Source organism: Schistocerca serialis, chromosome 4, assembly GCF_023864345.2.
Source record: "Schistocerca serialis cubense isolate TAMUIC-IGC-003099 chromosome 4, iqSchSeri2.2, whole genome shotgun sequence".
NCBI classification, from domain to species: Eukaryota; Metazoa; Arthropoda; class Insecta; order Orthoptera; family Acrididae; genus Schistocerca; species Schistocerca serialis.
Genome location: NC_064641.1, coordinates 638,332,633 through 638,354,611, shown reverse-complemented (window position 1 = coordinate 638,354,611; position 21,979 = coordinate 638,332,633). Strand labels below are relative to the sequence as shown.

The window sequence follows — 21,979 nt, the reverse complement described above, 5'->3', positions numbered from 1 at the left end:
TTCTTGTATTTGGCTGATCTAGACGTCGCACTCCTCCAGGAAGTGCGCGTCCACCAGTTCCTATTTATGGATACGACGTTTATAAGGCGTCATGCATGGATAACGGCAGTGGTATGGCCATTCTTGTCAAAAATGGTTCAAATGGCTCTGAGCACTATGGGACTTAACTTCTGAGGTCATCAGTCCCCTAGAACTTAGAACTACTTAAACCTAACCAACCTAAGGACATCACACACATCCATGCCCGAGGCAGGATTCGAACCTGCGACCGTAGCAGTCACACGGTTCCAGACTGTAGCGTCTAGAAACGCTCGGCCACTCCGGCCGGCCCATTCTCGTCAAGGAAGGCATAGTGATCGATGGTGTGACCTACCTACCCACAATATGAGGACTTGCTATCACGTATCAGGGCGTCAGGATTATGTGTATCCCCCTGTGGTACAGACAAGAGGAGAGACCGTTCAAGATTATTTGTGGAGGAGGTCACGTCTTTATTCGAGGGACACTATGATCATATCATCCTAGGGTGCGACTTCAGTAGTGTCCTGTCACCACAGGATCAAATACCACAGAAAACTACAATGACTTTTGCCTCGTCAACACATGGCGGAGTATCCACGGCAACAGACAGGGATACACATAAGTTACCGGGCATTCAGCGAGTCGCCTTGACCAGATCTGTGTCTCCCAGAGACATACGGCAGCAATGCTTGGTGCTGAGATATGGCCGGCAGCCTTTACAGACCATGATGCCTACCTGTACATTATCTCCCTCCCATAACAGAGGGTGTGGTGGAGTAGGAGCACATGGAACATGAACAGAGTGCTCCTTGACGACCCAGAGTGTAGGCGGAAGATAGAGGAGACCTGGAAGAACTGTGAGAGGCGGCATCCAATGTTTCCTTCCACGATCCAGTGGTGTGCAAAACCTGCAATGCAGTGTGTGTTGATGAACTACAGTCGAGAGGCTCTGTTTTGGCAGCGGCACACCGTCGAACATCATTTTATGCTGCTGCAGGAGACATCCGCCCAGCCACTGTTGCCAGGGCACCAGGTTGAGGTCCAGAGCTTGCAAGCAGAGATCACAACGCTTACACAACGTCATCTCGAGGGTACGCTTGTGTGCATGTGTAGTCAAGACCAGATCGTGGGTGAACTACCACCCGTGTATCACATTATACGAGGGCTATCCACAAAGTACATTACGTTTTGGAATTAAAAATAAATAAAGTATTGGAACTTTTTTTATTATATACAGATGAAAGCCACACTTAAATATTACTTTTCTACATAGTTTCCATTTAAATTAAGGCACTTATCGTAGCGATGGACGAGCTTGGAAATTCCTTCGTCGTAAAATTCGGCCGCCTGCGCCTTCAACCACGTGGTTACCTCTTCTTTTGGGACAGAAAAGGTGTGATTTTTGTGGATTTCCTGGAAAGAGGCACTACAATAAACTCTCAAAGGTATTGCCAAACTCTGCACAACCTCAGAAGAGCAATACAAAACTAGCGCAGGGGAAAGTTGGGCTCAAAGATTCACGACAACGCCCGGGCCCACACGGCAAATGCCATTCGTGAAGTTCTCGAATCTTTTAAGTGGGAGTTGTTTCCTCATCCGCCGTACAGTCCCGACCTGGCACCGAGCGACTTCCACTTATTCCCAGCAATGAAGAAGTGGTTGGCTATGCAGCGTTTTCATGACAACGCACAGCTTCAAGAAGAGGTAACCACGTGGTTGAAGGCGCAGGCGGCCGAATTTTACGACGAAGGAATTTCCAAGCTCGTCCATCGCTACGATAAGTGCCTTAATTTAACTGGCAACTATGTAGAAAAGTAGTATTTAAGTGTGGCTTTCATCTGTATATAATAAAAAAAATTTCCGATACTTTATTTATTTTTAATTCCAAAACGTAACGTACTTTGTGGATAGCCCTGGTACATGGACGTCGCAGATGTCACAGAGCATTGATCTCTGAGCTGGATATGCCAGATGGATGGCGCCTGACGGCCTAAAAGGATATTTCCAACGCTTTCTTGGATTATTACCGACGGTTCTACGCTGCAGAAGACCAGGATGCTACAGTGATGGATGGAGTCCTCTGCATGCTACCTTGGACCCTCTGTATCAGTGCAGAGGCGACCGTCATGAACTCCATAACGGCGGAGGACGTCGCTGGTCTCCCGATAGAGTTCTATCGTACATTCCGTGATGTTATGATGCCCCGGTGGGTTACAATGTACTAAGAATTGATGGACCCTGCAGTGCGGATGCCAGTAACCCTTGTCGATAGCATCCTTATATTGGTTCCCAAGCCATCTGCCTGACAGGAAATTAACCATTACTGAACTTTAACGATGCACAACAGCGATTTCAAGATTTTAACGAGAATTCTGTCTGCCCAAATTCAGAGTGTTGTACCAAGTCCTCTCTACCGAGCAGACATGTGTTGGCGGTAATGACAACATGCAGATGGTGCTCAGTGATTACTGCAGTGTCATCGCACTGGTGGAGGCATGTCACGTGCGTGGAGCTTTTGATAGGATGCCACGATTGTCTGGAGAAGGTGCTGTGACAGCTTGCTTCCCCCAAGTCTTTCATAAACACTGTCATGAGCCCTCTGCACGGCATGCCTTCACAGGTTACAATCAATGGATGTATAGCGGGCCAGACCACTATCACCTGCTCTGTGAGTCAAGGTTGCCCCCAGTCAGTGATTATGTATGCCACTGCCATGGAGCCACTGTTACATGATGATGCCAGCTGCAGGCACTTTTGCTGAGAGACCATAGCTTTGTCTGCCAAGCATATACGGCAATCTGGTGTTTTTAGTGCATTCGCCAACCGAAGTCCAAAGATTATTGGACTGAATTGCCCAATACAATGCTGTAACCGGAAGTCACTTCAACTTGGAGAAGTGCTGTGTAATGGTCTTCAGCAACAGCTTGCCAGAAAGGAGCTTCACCCCATACCCATTCTGGCATACTATCAAATGTTTGAGGGTTATCTTAACACTTGACAGTTATCTTAAAACTTGACACACCTTACCTATACTGTCTCCTAGAAGGCATAGATACAGATGTCTGTAGCAACTTGCTGTGATCTTTGAGCATGGTACAGTGAGTGGCTTATGTCAATATCTATCTGGCATCCAGAATACCCCATGTGGCCATGGTACTCCTGATGCCAAATATGATAGCCTACAGTTTATGAGCACTCTTTGGTTACTTTGCCAGTGAAGGAATGATCATCAAAGTGCGATACAGCTCGGTCACCCTCCCTACCACAAAGGGCGATCTCGGAATGGTCAGTTTGCCAGTTTGGGCAGCTGCCTTGTGTGTCACCACAATGACGAAGATGTGGAACCACTGCCAGCGCAGCTTTACAGCAACTCTGATTGAAGAACTGGCTCCCATTTGTCTCAAACCAACAATTTCTGTGGCGTATATTTCGTCACTACTATCTCACCTAAAGCAGTTTTTTGTGGACTTCAATTATGTCAAGGCTGATCTGACAAGTGAGCGACTGCAGAGGGCCGATGGTGTTTGCTGCCATATGATGTGAGGCCATCCCCAAAATCCAATTGAAAGCCGTCTACCCCCGGATACTTATGCAGTGGTCTGGTGTTCAGTGCCTGGCACTCTTCACGATTCTGATGGCAGAGCAGCCAGGTATTTGGTGGTCAATCACAAATATATGAGTTACCAGAGACTCCATTCCATACATATGGCTGATTCTCCATTATGTCGCCAGTGCCATCTACCTGATACGGATGAACATCGTCTGGAATGTGGGTCTGCCATGGGGGTGTGGAGGTTGACGAGACTGATGTTGGCCCTCATGCAGCAAACAACCCCTACAGCAGTGACTTTCACATCCCTTCTTATCTCAGATATTTTATGCGCATACTACGATGAATGCAGTGATAAGGATCAAATGGTTCAAATGGCTCTGAGCACTATGGAGCTTAACTTCTGAGGTCATCAGTCCCATAGAACTTAGATCTATTTAAAACTAGCTAACCTAAGGACATCACACACATCCATGCGCAAGGCAGGATTCGAACCTGCGACCGTAGTGGTCGCGCGGTTCCAGACTGTAGCACGTAGAACCGCTCGGCCACTGCAGCCGGCGATAAGGATCAAGGGCTTGAACATATTGTACCTTTACCATGATGATGACGGACACTTTTTAGATTTTTGGACCTTCCTATTGAAACGATTCACTCGTCTATGATGCCCCTCGCAGTACAGCCAATACCTTACTAAATATCTGTATAGTGTCTTCATGGACCCTCCGTACAGTCAGGGTGTGCTGGGTATGAGAAGTTAACCTTACGTGCATGTTAACTTTACAGAGTGGACCGGGACAAGTGAAAGAATCATATGAACCCTTTCTTCATGAAGACTTACCCGGCATAAATGATGGGCTAGAAGGATCCATGGACATGTTGTTTGATGGGAGCAGTTGGTGTTGTGTCTAATGTTGGTTCCTCCAGCAGGGTGGCCTTTATCTTCTGTTTAATTTTTTTTGTTGGTTAGTTGCCTTCTGTACCACCATTGTAAGATTAAAGATATATTGTTTAACCTGCCTTTCTGCACCACAGTTAAACTAAAGGATATTATAAAATAAAATTTAAAAAAACTGTAGGGGAGCAGTTCAAGGACAGGAAGAGGAAGGCATTGTGGCCTGGCCTTGGGTTTCAACCCCCGGCCATTCTGCCTGAATGAGTTTGACACTGACTGCTCTACATCCTATTAATAAAAAAAATAAAGAGATTTAAAAAAAGTTAAGGCCACAGGGGGGAAAGAAAGTTCCATAATCAGTGGATCGCAAGGTCGAGTCCTGCTCATGTTTTTTTTTTATTTCAATTTTTTCAACAAAAAAGAGATAGCTCATCCTGTAGAACACTTGCCCTCAAAAATAAGAATAAAAGGAAGTATAAACAATAAAAATAAAGTCTCACCACAAAAGAGCAAGAATCTGTAGTGTTAAAGTTCTTAGGTTCGCATCGGGCTGGGTATAATTTTTTTTCCCCTCTCCATGTCTGTAACACATCTGAGACTTTGTTATTCATGAAAGTTAAGTATTTTTCTGAAATATATGTTGTTATCTACATGTAAGAGCGCGGTTTCTCAGTAATGAGTATCTTTGATTTTGTGACTTCCATACGTGTAAAAAATAAAAGATGAAACTGTAGTGCATGTAACAACCGACAGTTATGTTTATATTTTTTCTTGTCACAAATAGTTCACCATTTTTTCCAAATACAAAGCGATTTCCGAGTGTGTGCTTAGACAGGAATCTAAGAGAACAACTTAAATTATGGCAAATTAAACTAGCAACCAGCAGCAATCACCTTTATACTTTTGCCTGTCACAAGTATTTACCTGCGAACGAATCCTTAACAACAGTAGACAGCGATGAAAGATCCCCATCATAATATTTTTAGACTATACCATCATATATGAAACATCTTGATTCATCAGATATGTGTTATGAACTACGAACAAGTTCGATAACTGCAATCACCATTGCCCTCAAAAAGGTATTACTTAAATTTTGGTTTTAAGACCCAAATCGTTGATGTATCATATAGGGAAGAAGGCTAGTTTATCATTTGAATCTCCAGGGACGAGTTACAATCACATTCTACGCATCTTCTTATTCTTTCACACTCTCTTAAACAATTTTTCGGATGTATTTATAGGTGTATTTGTACAATGTGGTATTACACGCGATCCCTAACTCATATTCCGAAATGTAAAATCCAAAACAAGATGTCAATGTGAATGAGAACAAAATGAATGATATGGCATTTATGACAATTTCCATGACACAGTCAAATACCCTGTCGTTATTATGCATGCATGGACACACGTCGTCTGTGAAATACGAGCAATACTATTGTTGTTGTTGTGGTCTTCAGTCCTGACACTGGTTTGATGCAGCTTTCCATGCTACTCTATCCTGTGCAAGCTTCTTCGTCTCCCAGTGCTTACTGCAACCTACATACTTCTGAATCTGCTTAGTGTATTCATCTCTTGGTCTCCCTCTACGATTTTTACCCTCCACGCTGCCGTCCACTTATTCTAAACACACTCTTTCGGCACTGTGAAGAATAGCGTGTCCATATCGGCTGTTAGCCACTTCAGGTTCATGGTGCTGTGCACGCTGCAGTGCGCATGCACGGATCTGTAGCTGCTTGCATTTGATTGGATGGCACGAGAACTGACAACAACGCCACAGTTCGCTAGAACCTTGCTGTATCGCTTGCAAAATGCTTACAAAATAACATTCGAAAACAATGCCACTCAGTGTGTTCGCCTACCGATACTAGGTCCCCTGGTCCCACTATACCTGGGCCCGAAGCAGCGCTGCAGAAACTACCCGACATGCAGCTCCACCCTGCTCTGTTACACTAGCTCCGCTGTAATCGGGGACTACGAAGTATGCAATTGAAATGGGTGGTGCTTTTCTGGGGACAACTGGGAGGGCTCTGTTGACTCAGACTGTACACAGCCACCTCCACATGACCAATTTGTTCTGTGTGTATCCTTTACAAGCAACATTACACGTCTCACAGCAGCGTGTGTGCAAAGTTGATGAAGGGAACTGGTAGAATGGAACTGGTATCAATGAAGACCACACTGGTTCAAATGGTTCAAATGGCCCTGAGCACTACGGGACTCAACTGCTGAGGTCATAAGTCCCCTAGAACTTAGAACTACTTAAACCTAACTAACCTAAGGACAACACACACATCCATGCCCGAGGCAGGATTCGAACCTGCGACTGTAGCGGTCGCGCGGTTCCAGACTGTAGCGCCTAGAAACGCTTGACCACCAGCGGCCGGCGACCACACTGGGAAAGGATGCAAAAGAAAATAGGTCGTTTTGTTTTTCCAAAGGACCATTCTAACATTTTCCTTAAGCAACTTAGGGGAACTATGGATATCCAAAATCTGGATGGCCAGATGAAGACTTGAACCAGTGTCCTCCCAAATGCAGCCCAGTCTCTTACTACTGTGCCACCTTGCTCGGTCTGACGAATGCAAGATTTGTCGAATAGTCTTCATAGAAGTGTGTGAAGACGATGAAGTACCAATATGCATCTAAGGCATGATGTTCCATCAGTTCAGTAGGGTAGTGGGGCAATCATGTTTTGGGCTGGTACGATACGAATGTTGGATACCTTTTAGATACACTGCCTGACAAAAATGTGAAGGACGCAGAATACATGATCAGGTGTCACTGTTATTTTGAAGGTATGTTGTGACTGAAATTAAATGCTTTGTTAATGCCTGTAATTAATTCTTCCAAAAGCTGGTTGTTATTAAATGGGATACATCACAGTGACTGCAGCACAAGCATAATAAAGAAAGAAGTTCAGTTTTGGTTGAATTCACATCTCCCACTAGGCCAAAATGAAATTCCTCCGTTAGCTGTTTTTGTTATGGTCAGGTAAAATCTGAAACAGAGATAAATTCTGGACATATAACTAGTAACATGATATTTACTGGACTACTAAGAAACAAAATCATAAATGTGTGTAAATACTGTCATTATAATTCGAAAAAGCATAAATAACAAGAAAATGTGTCCTTAAATGAAGTTGAAAAGAAAACTGAGGCAAATGTATTACGAATTTTAAATAATTATAGTGATACATGATACGAGGGGCATTCAGTAATAGTGCGAAAATTTTTTTTCTGAAAACAAGTTACTTTTATTGAGGATTCCAATACACCATAATATTCACCACTCTTTTGGCTGAAAAATCCAGTTTTTCAACATTATCTCCGTTCAATGCCACAGCTTTACACCATCTTACTGGGAGGCCCTGTATGCCCGCATGGTACTATTCTACTGGTCGACATTGTTCAAATGGCTCTGAGCACTATGGGACTTAACGTCTGGGTGCACAGGCTCGCAGACTTTCTACCGCTAAGACAGCGGTACAAAGAACTGGCGGCCAGCTTCTATGGAAAAGCCGAACTGTCACCAAATCCCCTGGTGCGCGAGCTCAGCAACAGGCCACACTGGCGGGCAACGCTTCGCTGGCCTGACCTGCTGCACCGTCGAATCGACGCAGAACAGGATTGAAGAAGAGCTACCCAGCAGTAGCAACAAAGTCAAACTGCCTCACTAAGGTGAGGCAAGCAACATACCAATCTCAGCTCAGGATGCAGAGCAACTTCGACAACCCAAAGCACTGAAATTAATAAGAATCCAATCTGATGAAGGCAAGATTGCGAAAGGCGATCAGAACTTCACGAAAGAAGACGAGGACCTGTTCCCCCACGCTGGAGGGTCGCACAGGTATTCCACAACATGATGCAGTGGCGAGGTCATCAGTCCCCTAGGACTTAGAACTACTTAAAACTAACTAACCTAAGGACATCATACACATCCATGCCCAAGGCAGGATTCAAACCTGCGACCATAGCGGTCACGCGGTTCCAGACTGAAGTGCCTAGAACTGCTCAGCCACACCAGCCGGCGGTCGACATTGTATCCATTGTCTTGCTGCATCAAAATCTCCCTACGGGCTGAGCAGATGGGAGTCAGAAGGTGCGAGATCAGGGTTGTAGGATGGATGAATAACAGTCCAATGAAGTTTTGTGAGCTCTTCTCGGGTGCACAGACTTGTGTGAGGCCTTGCGTTGTCATCGAGAAGGAGAAGTTCATTTGCATTTTTGTGACGATGGACATGCTGAATTCGTTTCTTCAATACCTTGAAGGTACGTAGGGATTAGAAAGGTTTGCACGACCTTGTTGTGATAATGACAGATGATGACAGATGTCTTGCCCACGGACTCGTAGTGCTTTTGTTCACTGACAGGTCTCCGTAGACATTCTGTACTCACCTGTGAATAACTGCGATACTCTGGTTTTTCCTAAAAAAAAAAACAAAATCAATGACAGTGTCAAAATTTTAAACATGGCTGAAGCAGCAACTGCTGAAAATCTTCATGGTAAATGATAACAGCCAAACAGTTGCAGGATAAAGAATTATTGAAATCCTTGACTATGGTTTCAGTATATCTAAATGTACCTTCATCAGAAGCAAAAATACACCTAAACAGAAAGACACCTTCATTAGCAAAAAAACTCAGCAACATAACTGAGATTGAAGAAAAAAAAAAACAAACACTTATAGCTTTAAGTACCCATGAAAATTACCAAAGTATTACAAGCACAAAAACTTTTAGTCACTTACTAAAATCACATCCTGCAGTGGAGATGCATAAAAACAATCGTTCCAAAGGTGTCGTCAGTAGTTAAAATTAAAATATCACCTCCATATGTACAGCATAATTATGAAGAGATGGTCGATGCGAACACGGCATATTATCAGTACTTAGTCTATGAACTAGCATGAAGAGGGTGTGGAAGCACTAGGGCAGACAGTTTCACCGAGAGAGAGCACTTGTGGTATGCACGAGACACTCACGCACATTAAAACCCAGGGATACATAATCATGCGTGTCAAAATTTTAAAGGTTGTGCTAATTCAAATCCTCTGTTGTAATAAATAAAACATATCAGAACCATTTAAAACACCGACATACAATATAAAATATGAACACCTGCTTGAGAATAGGACACAGTCAAATTGGTGTTCATATTTTCTATTTTATGCAGGTGTTTTAAATGGTTCTGATATGTTTTATTTATTATGACAGAGGATTTGAATTAGCACAACCTTTAAAATTTTGACGCGCATGATTATGTATCCCTGGGTTTTAATGTGTGTGAGTGTCTCGCGCATACCACAAGTGCCCTCTCTCAGTGAAACTCTCTGTCCTAGTGCTTCCACACCCTCTTCATGCTAGTTCATAGGCTAAGTACTGATAATATGCCGTGTTCCCATCGACCATCTCTTCATAATTATGCTGTACAGATGGAGGTGGTATTTTAATTTTTACTACTGACGACACCTTTGGCACGATTGTTTTATGCATCTCCACTGCAGGATGTGATTTTAGTAAGTGACTAAAAGTTTTTGATGCACTTTACATAGTATATTACACTCAAAGAACCAGACCCAACTGGAGGAGAGAGGACCTTTTTTATCTTCATTCCCAGCTTGAGAGAGAATCAAATTTATAGTGACTAATAATAATGATAATACTAATAATACCTGTCTCTGAGGGGGGTGGGGGGGTGGGGGGGGGGGGGAGGTCGTCAGGCTTAAAAAGCACATAGGCTGTCTAACATATTAGTGATGTCTGCAACTAGTCTAAGAGCTCTAGTGTGCTTTCTCAAGTATGGTATCTCACAAAAAATAGGTTGATTCTGACTTCCTAGATTTAAAAAATAAGTTATACTGATTTCTTTAAGAATAGCTTGTGAAGGTACGATTTTCTGAGATTTTTTGAAAGGAGAGTGAGCATTTTTTTTTTTTTTTTTCCTGTAGAAAGACTGCACAACTGTACAATCGTTCTAGTACCACCATGACAGAAGATTGTAGCATGGGAAACTGTAGTCCCTGAGTAATATATTATGATGTTAGCCATTAAGAATCAGGTGTTACTGGGTTTTCAAACAGTGTTCTAATGCCAGATGGATGACAGTTATTAGAGGGAGGGAAACTGTTGTCCTTCTGTAACATATTACAATTTTGTTGCCTGGATGGGTTATGCGCTATGAATTAAGACTTAGGTGTAGGCATTGTAATGCTGTGTTCAGTCTTCTATGCACCCAGCTACTGGTGCAAGTTGATACAATTTGAAGGATAATTAGATACAGTTGGGATATTTGATACATTTTGGGGCTAGGTGATACACTTTTGAGATAAGTTGACATAGTTTGGGGGATAATTTGAAACACTGTTAGAGACAAATTGATACACTTTTGGGGGGGATGGCAAGTTGATACTGTTTGAGGGATAGTCTGATATGCTTTTGGGGCTGGTTGATAAAGTTTTAGGGGTAACTGATACACTTTTAGGGAACAAGATGACACACTATTGGAACAATTTGATACAGTTTAAGTGGCAAGTTGATACAATTTTGGGAGCAAGTTGATACAGTTTGAGGGGTAATTTGATACATTTTTGTGGTTAGTTGACACAGTTTGAGAGGGAATTTGATATACTCTTAGAGACAAGTTGATACACGTTTTTGGAGGGAGGAGCAAATTGATACTGTGTGAGAAGTAAATTGATATCATTTTAGGGAAGTTGATATAGTTTGAGAGGTAATTTGATACACTTTTGGTTCAAGTTGATACACCTTTGTGGCAAGCTGATACAGTCTGAGTGTCAATGTGATGCACTTTGATAAGTTTGAGGGGTGATTTGATACACTTTTCATACAAGTTGATACACTTTGGGATATGTTGATACAATTTGGTGGCAGTGATCACTGATGGCCTGTGATCATTCATGGTCAGTGATCAATGATGGTCAATGATCAGTGATCAGTGATGGTCAGTAATCAACAGACATTGTGCATCAAGCATTAGGTGTTTATCATTTAGCACTTACCTAATAGCATTTACTGTTCAGTGTTTCCAGTTAAGCAATTACTGTAGTAACACTGTTCACGTTTACGTCGCACTTTACTTAGCGTAGACCGGGACTGTGTCCTAGGCATGCCCGATGTTAACTGACTGGGCGCGGCCCGTGCTGCCGGAGTTGTTGTTGTTGTTGTTGTTATGCCGGCAGAGGTCGCGTCCGAATTCTCGCGTGCCCTCTGGTGGACGGGACTCTACTTGCGGCAACTACCGTCCGTGACGCGCCGTGCCAATGTGCGCCTCCCGCGATCTTTCTGGTGGCTACTGCAATTACCATTTAGCATTTACCATCAGATGTTTAGTATGCAGTGTTAAATGTTTAGCATTTAACATTTGGCATTTACTATTTAGCGTTCAGCACTTAGTGCTTATAGTTTACTGTTTAGCATTCTGCATTAAGGGTTCAGTGTTTAATGTTCAGAATTTAACATTTAGCATTTACCATTTAGCATTTCCTGTTAAGCATTTAGCATTTATTGTTTAGCATTTATAGGTTAGTGTTTACCATTTAGAGCTTGCTATTTGTGTTTAGTGTTTATCTTTCAGTGATTTCTAGAAGGGGGCATAAGGTATAAAACAAATTATTTTTTACTTCATACCTGGGGCCATTTTTACACGTCAGTTAAATAGTACATGCTGACTGGTTAGAAAAAGAGGGAATATAGAGCAGACAATTCATCTATTTGTACCATCTCTGATTTTTAACGCTGTATTGTGATTGGTTGGAGATATGGGGGAGGGGAGGGGAAAAGAGGGAGGGAGAGGCTTTAAATTTCCTATTAACACAGTTGGGCTCTTTCTGCCATCTTGGTTTTTTTCAGCAATATGATTGACTGGAGATAAAGAATACAAGAATATTCTACTGTGTGACTGGTTTGAGATAAGGGGGATGGGGTGCAATTTTTTCCACTAACGCGATTGGACTGTTTCCACCATCTTGGAAATTTTTAATGCTGCATTATTATTGGCTGCAGATAAGGATGGAATGGGGAGCAGGCAGGGGGCAGGCATGGCTTCACACTGGTAAGGATGACGACATCACTGATAGCAGTGACATCACTGATAGCAGTGATATCACTGATAAGGATGATGCTGGCACTAGGTCAGTGACATAGGTCATGAGGTATCACAAATTTAAATAAAATAGATCAGAATATCCACACCCCAGCTAATCTCTAGGATCCTGCAGCAGACAAACATCACAATATTTGTCTGTAATTCTGTGCATACTATTTACTGTATTGACCTTTTTGTAAACAGGAGTAACATGTGCTCTTTTCCAGTGCTTGGGGATATTCCTGTACAAGGAATCCATACTATCCATACTGATATTATAATTGTGAAAGTAACTCCTCCTGTTACATTTTCATAACTAAACTGCTGAGCCGAATTAATGAAATTTGGAAGGGAGATAGCTTGAACCCTGAGGAAGATCATAGGCTATGTTAGAAAGTGTGTTGTAGGAGATGTTTATTGTTTTCAAGAATATTATGGAAATTAGGGGAAAACATTTACTCTTTGAAAAAGCTATTTCCTCTCTGACTTTTGAACTGTATCATATTTGTGAAAATGCTTTTATTGGCAGATATGTTCTACATAATATGATTCAGTGTAATCAAGACAATGTTTTCATAGTCCTAAACATGTTTAATCCATACTTGCATTAGTAAATGCAAAATCAACACTGTTATGCTTTCACGACTAAACAGCTGAACTGATTGTAATGAAATTTGGTATGGAGATGACTTGGACCCTGAAAAAGGACACCGGCTGTTTTAAGGGGAAGGGGAAAAAAAGAAAAAATGTAGACCTTCTAAGATGGTGAAGTGGGGAATGGAGCATCTTTTTTTGACATCAGTGAACATAGACCCTGTTAATATTTTTAACTGTCTTGCATAATATACATGTTGCATATAATGTATAGCTACTTCACTAGCACCATACAGCTGCACATGCACTGCTTGTCAATGACGTTGGGTGTGCTGTGTCATCATGCTTTGTGGCAGCTGAGAGGTAGGAAGTGGTTGCACATCACACATGAGGGCAGCTGATGTAATTGTGTGTAAAATATCTTACTTATTCACTGTCACCCATTATAACAAAACTATTCATATGAGAGGGCAGCTGCAAGTAACAGCTAGTTCTCGATAAAAATGAGTGAGGAAAGGAACTGATTTTGTGGCATACTCAATGTAAAATCTAACTGCAGCTACAAGTAACAGCTAGTTCTCAATAAAAATGAGTGAGGAAAGGAACTGATTCTGTGGCATACTCAATGTAAAATCTAACTAGAATCCCATTGAGGCCTGGTGGCTTGTTCACTTTTGGTAGTCTTAATTGTTTTTCAATAACAAGGGTGCTAATATCTATACAGGTCATGTATGAGCCTGTGTCAAGCTGAATCACTGATAATGGTTGTATCCTACTGTGTAGATAAATTTTTAAGTGCAGAATATAAAATTTTTGCTTTCTGTCTGCTGTCTTTGATATGACATGAAGCAGATTGATGAGATTTTGACCGGAAGTTTTTGCCATGCTGTTCCTTGTTACAAATGTATGCTTATTAACCAAACATATACATATTGTATTGAAGATGGCAGGGCTAGTGTATCAGCTTTTGTGATCATTATAGACACTAAACTGCAGAAACCATTCGTGCAGACAAATTAAAGGAACACCTCATTATATCTTCAGTTGGTATATCCAATGCAGTTTTGGAAGTTACTGGGGTCTTTTCTTCCTTTGAAAGTGTGAACCTATCAACTTTATATAAAGACCTGACAATGTGTTTTGTAAAGGGTAAATTGACAGTAGCAAATCTACTGTAAACCTGGTTCCGCTTGTAATTGGCATGGTAGGTCTGTATGTTTGTCAAAGGATTGGTCAACATCTGTAATCAAAGAACTGAGTAAATGTTTCATTGCTGGTGTCTAAGAGGTGTCATACAACATTTACACAGAACTTGTGATGAAATATAATGAGAGAACTTATCCATAGAAAGGCTGTTGAATGATCACAGAGGTATTGCGTTAAAACCTGCTCACAACCTGATTTTTTTTCCATCTGCAAAGAATGCTGAAATGCTGCCAAGCAGCAGTGTGGTATGGAGTCCACATTAAACTTGACTTGGACAAACTACAAATAAAGACTATGTAGCAAGTATGTGCACTAGTATTCCGTATCCTGGCTTGTCTTACATCAGAAAGTAACACAGTGTCACAGTATGACTGTTTTTCTACAAAACTGGAAATAAATTGAGATGGGTCTTAGTATAGATATTATGGCGACCTTATGAACAACATGAACATATATTTTGCAAAATGTCTACTTGTTTGTGAATGGTTCTTTACATCAATAAAATGCAAAATTTTGTTAACATTTCACTTCTGCCACTTTCCACACATTTAAAGATTTGTAAAGTACTTTCATTGCAGTGGCCAATTGATGATGAATACTGACTTTAAGAATTCTAGACAAGTTGACTGTCAAATAAAACAGGATGAACATAGTAAACTGTTTAGAGAACTATTAATCTTTATGGCATCTTGCATGTAAGAGCAGTATGTTTTGATTCATATTTCAGGGTAGACCACTTGCTTATGTACATTGGCATTAGTCATGCCCTAAATATTTAGGATTGTGATGAATATGTAAACTACCTTCATACTGTAGAAAGGAGTAGTACATATAAAAAAAGTAAAAGTGTTCAGTGCACAGCATGTGGTTTCGCTGCTCTGACTAGTGCTTTGGTGTTTCTGTTGTTGCGCACTACAGTCTCTACTTTGACAAGGTTTGCATTCAGTTACATTACATTAAGGAGTGCAACTGGAGAGACACATGGCCACTACTGTGCAGCCTGTGTTGACACAGCTGTCATGTTGGAACTGCACCTTAGATGGCATAATTGCACCGACTCATTGGCCATGCACATCTCCAAGGCACACCTTTAATTTAATGAATGCAATCCTTGTCAAACGTTCATCTGAAGACATGCATCAGTAGAGAAACCAAAGTGGTGCACAACTCGACTGCTATGCTGAGTCCTTTTGTGTCCCTGCTATTGTGTCACTACAGACATGCTATTGACAAGCACTGCATTCACTTACATTAAGGGCATGCCATTCAACAGATGCATGGCCGCTACTGTGCGGCTTGTGACACCACTGCTGCCGCATTAGAATGGCACGTAAAGATGGTAGAGTTGCACCGATGTGTTTGTCATACTCCTGTCTTGTGGCACTCTCCTAATATAATGAAAGCAATCCTATCCAAAAGTGTGTCTGCAGTTGTATGACAGTAGACACACCAAAGTGGGACACAACTTGACTGCACTGCTGAGTGTTTTGTTACCTCTGCTCACAGCTGTATGGAGGTCTCACCAAGCTGCATTCGCCACCTCTACCAGTCTCCAAAAAGACATAATTAGTCCCTCTGTGAGAAACAGTCTGCAGCTGACTGCAACCTGTGATCTCAAGTGGTTCTAGGATGGTCTCTTCCACTTGACAGACAATTCCTCCTGGGACACAAAGAAAGTACCTATTTGTTTTGTTTCCCTACCAGAATGCTATTTCCCTAAGAGAAGCCTTGGTGCACCTGACATTGGAATTGCCTACCACTAATAGCCCCTTCTTTCCCCTTTTTGGGTGCCCTGACCCCCACAGAGGAGAGACCACTGTACAAGCAGGAGAAGCGAGATCAGCTGGCTCTCTCTCATTATCAGCACTGAGGTATGTGGGTTGTCTTTTGGTCATCAGTCACATACAGTCTTCCTTATGAAACAGCTCCTGGGCATGACCTGCATGCTGCCATCAGATGGCCACTTGGGGCCAGACTAAGGTGGGGCCAGACTGGCAAAAAGTGTAGCCAGCGAGCTTTGTAGCACAAAAATGCAACAGGAGATCATACTGGCACTGCAGTGGTAATATGAAGCTGCTCATGAGTGGTCAATACATACTAGATATTTAATAATACAGTCTATGGATTTTACTTTGTGGCTAGCAGTGTGACATTGTGATAGCTGTATTTTTGTTTCACTTGGTGAAACAGTTTTTGGAATAAAGTACAAAGTGTAGCACAACATTTTAAATATTCCCCAGATAGTAATGTATGCAAACGATGAGCTCAAAAGCATTAGAATGGAAGATGGTGTGGCTATTAATTTTACTATCTTATATTTAGCTTCAGTAATGACAAGAAAAAAGAGGATCTACATCTGCACCCACAGTTTTTAAACAGTTGTGAAGAGCATGGCAGAGGGTACTTCACACTGTGGCATATTATGATTTCTTCCCCTGTTATTCCCATATTGTGTACAGGAATAATGTCTACATAAATGTGAACTCAGAATACGTTTTTAAAATTCTGGCGCAAATGCGTGTCAGTGATAATGTATGGTAGTTTCATCCAGCTCTTCTGCTAATCTTCTTGAAAGTAATTGCAAAAGATGTGCTTTGCTGTGTTCCACAATTTTCTGTTTTTAGTGCAATAAACTGACACTAGACTGTTTGTCTTTGTCACGATAGTGCAGGAGGTGTTGCAAGTCAAGCTAACGCAACATCTGTGCATTTTACACTATTATTTACAAATGTAATGTGACTTTCAGTTTTTGCTTTGTGTACAAGAAAGATCACATTTGTCATATCAATTTGGTTTAAAAATTGAGAATCTAATATTTTATGTACTGTCTCTATGATGTAAATGTAGCTCTTTTGCTCTACTGCTGTCTGTTAATAGTGTATTTTGCACATACTGCAAGGGCATGCTGAAAAGTAATTCCAGAGGATTTTTAGCTCTTAAAACTTTTTAAATAAAACAAACTTTATTAAAATTCTACATCTTTATTTTTCATGTCTGCATATTTATTTCTCAACATAGTCACCCTCGGGACAAACACATTTCTCCCAGTAACAGACCAGTTTGTTGATGACATCACTTTAGAATGTTTGCTTTGGTCATGAAGCTGCACCCTCACCTCCACTTGTACCCTTCATTGCTGTCAAAGTGAAGTCCTTGAAGGTGTTCTTAAAATTTTGGAAGCAGATGAAAATCAAATGGATCAAGTCAGAAGTGTATGGGAGATGATCAATGACAGTAAGCACAAGGTGTTAGACTGTTGTGGATGTTGCAGTACTTGTGTGTTGTCTGACATTGTCATGATGAAGGAGAGGGTACTCCACATGTGGGCAAACATTTTCTCCAGTTAGAAACTCAATTACAACATGCTGTTCCTCAAGCACTGACTTAGTCATTTTACACACTGCTGTGTTACATACTACAATTCAAAGCCCTCTAGTGGTGGAGGGTTGCAACTTGTGTCAGTGAAGCAGGAAAGTTGACCAAGTAATATACATGAAATGTAACATCTCAACCAGTATTGAGAACAGAATAAAAAATTCAGAGGCATTCCTTTTCAGCATGCTCTCATGTAACAGTAATATTGTAGTACATTTAGTTTATTCCTTCAAAATCAGTGTTTATTGTCAGTTTGTTAGGTATGTTTGTTAGAGAGAATCATATCAACAAAACAGAAGTTCATGATCCAAAATCCCATGTAGCTCCAGAGAAGCAGCAAATTTTACCCCAAGTTTTTTTTTCTTATTAAGCAGAAATTACCTTCTTTGGTGTTAACTGGTTGTGTTCTTGAAGGGTTATTGCAATACTTATAGTGTGACAAACTCAAAATTATTAGAGTGTCAGCAAGCTTACTTGAAGTTATTTTGTTTATTGTTTTCTACAACATTGCATCAGTGATAATGCAGCCCAACTGGGAATGCTAGTACTGAGCATTGAATGAGTTAGTTGTTGTTTATAAACGTATGGAAATTGCCCTGACATCTGTTATAGTATTGAAAGCTGCTGCAAATGGGTATCTTAGGGTAGGCTACTAAGAGATACGTATCAGCCTCAAGTACCATCCTTTCCAAATGGATACTGGCTCCTCTGTAGGAAGTACAGGATCTGTCATCACTGGTGGACATGACTGTAAGTTGTGTCCCAGTGGTAGGTTAAGGGGAGCTGTGCAGGGGAGACTTGGGCCAGAGAGAACTGAGTGCAATACTCCCATTCCCATAAGCAACAAAAGCCAGCTGTGTCATGTGAAATGTGAAATGTGTTTTATTCATCTCATAATGTACGCAGTTTCAGAACATGTGTCTGATGTACAGGAGACTGTCAAGGTTACAATTTGCTTATTTAAAATTTTGTAACACTCACAATAATACTTTGTCAGAAGGAAGCAAGTGCAAAAGGGATGGGGCCTGTTAATTGTCCACACTTCTATGTGTGGCAAATAATGGCATTCTTGTTTGAAGTAAACCATATAAGTAAAAATTAAAGTAACAGACAACTGGGGCACATCTATATACTATGCAATGTATCTAAAATAGAAATAACATGAGAAAACTATTGCAATTGATATTATCTTACAGAGAGAATGTGAAAACATTTGCTATTCAATAACCAAGTTTTCAATTATTTCACAGGACTGTGTGGTGAGGAACGTTGTACAGGCAAGCTAAACAGCCTTGCAAAGTTTGATGCAGAATTTTTTAATCTTCCCCCTGCAATAGTCGATAAATTGGATCCACAAGCTCGAATCATGACTGAGGTTGTTTATGAAGCTATAATTGATGCTGGTATGTAACTAACTACAGTATAAAAAGCAACAAAATAATCTTGTTCACATATCTTTCTACCAAAATATTCTTATTATGTACATGTCACATTGACAGGCAAATGTGCTGTTTAAGCTTTTCTTCAATAAGATTTATTTCAGATCTGTTATCCTCCTGTTGTAGGTGTGAATCCTCTAACACTCCGAGGCTCTCGTACTGGAGTTTTTGTGGCAATGTGCTCTTGTGATGCTGAGTTTTACTGGTTTTCTGGTATGCGTTCGTTCAACAAAACAGAGGCATTACATTCTTTCAGAAGTCTTATTGCAAACAGAATATCATACATCTTTGATTTCAAAGGTATGTATTTGTACTTACTATCCATCAGTAAATATTGAAAATATTTCGTAGGTATGTATGTTTACTTACTATCCATTGGTAAAAATTGAAAATAGCTAACTTCCACATAAATAATTAAGGATCAAAGGTAACAGCTCGCTGAATAGTAAGACTACTGAAAACTTGTACCTGTACAGCTACAGTCTGCAGGCTGAATGCACAGTGCTGGGGCTGCAGTTCTGCAGCTGGACTGCAGTGAGGGGTTGTGTCAGATGAGAGAAAGGAAGCAGGAAGGAGGCTCGGGGAAGTGTGGTTGACAGCTCGGAGGGAGGCACCAGGTACATAGGATAGCAATGCAACATGGGCTGTGACACTGCTGAATTAGTGCAGTGCGCAGTGATGGTGATATGGAGGGTTGGAGTGGGTGATGGAATAGAGGGAGCAGAGACTGCAGAAAATAGAGTGTGGGTGGATGAACAAAGTTAGTGACCTGGAGCAGGTAGGAGGTGGGTGTGGATGGGGGGAAGGGGCGGGGGCTAGTGAAGAGTGAAGACGTGAGGATTGTAGGAATGAAGAATGTGTTGCAAGGACAGCTCCCATGTTTGCAGTTTAGAAAAGCTGACATTGAGTGGGAAGGATCAAGGTGGTATGGGTTGTGAAGCAGCCACTGAAACTGAGCATGTTGTCCACAGCAAAGTGTTGTGCCACTTAGTGGTCAACTCGTATCTTTTCCACAGTTTGGAGTTAGTCATTCAATTGGGTGGACAGCTGGTTGGTGGTTGTTCCCACATAAAATAGTATGCAGAAATTGCAGAAAAGCTAGTATATGATATGGCTGCTTCACAGGTGGCCCTGCCACTGATGGAATAGGATAAGCCAGTGATGGGACAGGAATAAGATCTGCAGGAAGAGTATATGAGACAGGACGTGCAACTGGGTCTTCCACATGGATGTGACCCATGTGTCAAGGGGCTGGGAGTGAGTGCTGCCTGTGGGTAGGAAGTTCCTCAGTTCTGGGCACAATGATAAATAGTTGAACTTCTTGCAAGTATATGGTTCAGTTGTTCTGATCTAAGATGATAATGGGTGATGGAGGTGGTGCTGGTTCTTACAGGTGGTGGGAGGATTATGTGTGTGTGAGGATATGGTCAGGTAAATCTGTCTTCGGACTTGGTTAGGGAGATAGTGGCTGTCTGTGAAGATCTTAGTGTTATCTTCATCATACTGGATAAGGGAATTGTTGTCACCCGTAGAAGAGCCATTCATTAGTGACCAGACTATATGGGAGTGATTTTTTTTTCATGTGGAAGAGATTGTAGCTATCAAAATGCAGGTGTATTTAATGGTTAGTGGGCTTGATATAGACATTAGTATGGCTGGAGCATCAGAAATGTGTAGGTCAGCGTCCAGCACATTGAGCTGAGGAGGACCAGCTGAAGCAACCTTGATTTTTTACCCCTACTGTTAGGTGTGTTACCTTTGCTCCAACATTATTTACAGTCCACCAGGGCTTCCCATTAGCATAACTTATCTTTAGAAAACCGGTAAGCAAATAAGCAAGAAACATGTGTTGCATGTTTCAAATAACCTAAGTTGTCCAGAATGACCTTTTCACTCTGCAGAGGACTGTACACTGATTTGAGGAGATAGCTACTGATTGCAGTAAAGACGAGTTTCAAGTCAACACAAACTCCACTGCAGAGTGAAAATTCATTCTGGAAACAATCCATTAGGTTGCAGCTAAGCCATTGCTTTGCGGTACCCTTCCTTCTAGCTGTGATAGTCTTGAAAGGTATGTAGGAGACTTACAAAGTTTAAGAAATAAGAGAGAGGTACTGGTAGAAGTGAAGTTTTGAGGATGGGTTGTGGGTCAGACCTGGATAATTCAGTCGGTTGAGCATTAGTCTGTGAAAAGTAAAGGTTTCAGGTTGGAGCCTCAAGCTTTTATACAATTTTAATCTGCCAGGAAGTTTTAAAATGAGATTTTAATTATGAAGGGAGATTCCATTTATACAGAAAATATCACTCCTACTACATGCTATTTTTAATGATAGTAATAGAGGTATCAATACCAGAGAAGGAAAGTTGCTACTCACCATATAGCGGAGATGCTGAGTCGTGATAGGCACAACAAAAAGATTCACACAATTAAAGCTTTCGGCCGTTAAGGGCTTTGTCAGCAGTAGACACACATACACACATGCACACACACACACAGACAGACACACACACTCATGTAAAAGCAACTTTCACACACGTCTGCAGTCTCAGAGAGCTCAAACCACACTGCGAACAGCAGCACGAGTGCATGATGGGAGTGACAACTGGGTTTGGGTAAGGAGGAGACTGAGGAAGGGAGGGGGAGGGATTGTATGGTGGGAGTGACGAACAGTGAAGTGTTGCAGTTTAGACAAAGGGCAGGAGAGAAGGTGCGGAGGGGTGAGGGGGTAAGGAGCGGAAAGGAGAGAAATAAAAAGAAATTAAAAGACTGGGTGTGGCGGTGAAATG

The 21,979-nt window shown here is 41.5% G+C and overlaps 1 protein-coding gene across 1 annotated transcript in view; it reads left to right on the top strand.

The window, feature by feature from the left end:
- Nucleotides 1–21,979, top strand: part of LOC126475487 (fatty acid synthase-like) — a 412,274-nt gene that overhangs the window by 57,473 nt on the left and 332,822 nt on the right. Inside the window, exons 3-4 of the mRNA XM_050103394.1 lie at nt 19,004–19,156; nt 19,319–19,492. Of these exons, the coding sequence (XP_049959351.1) occupies nt 19,004–19,156; nt 19,319–19,492 (327 nt within the window). The remainder of the gene's footprint in view (nt 1–19,003; nt 19,157–19,318; nt 19,493–21,979) is intronic.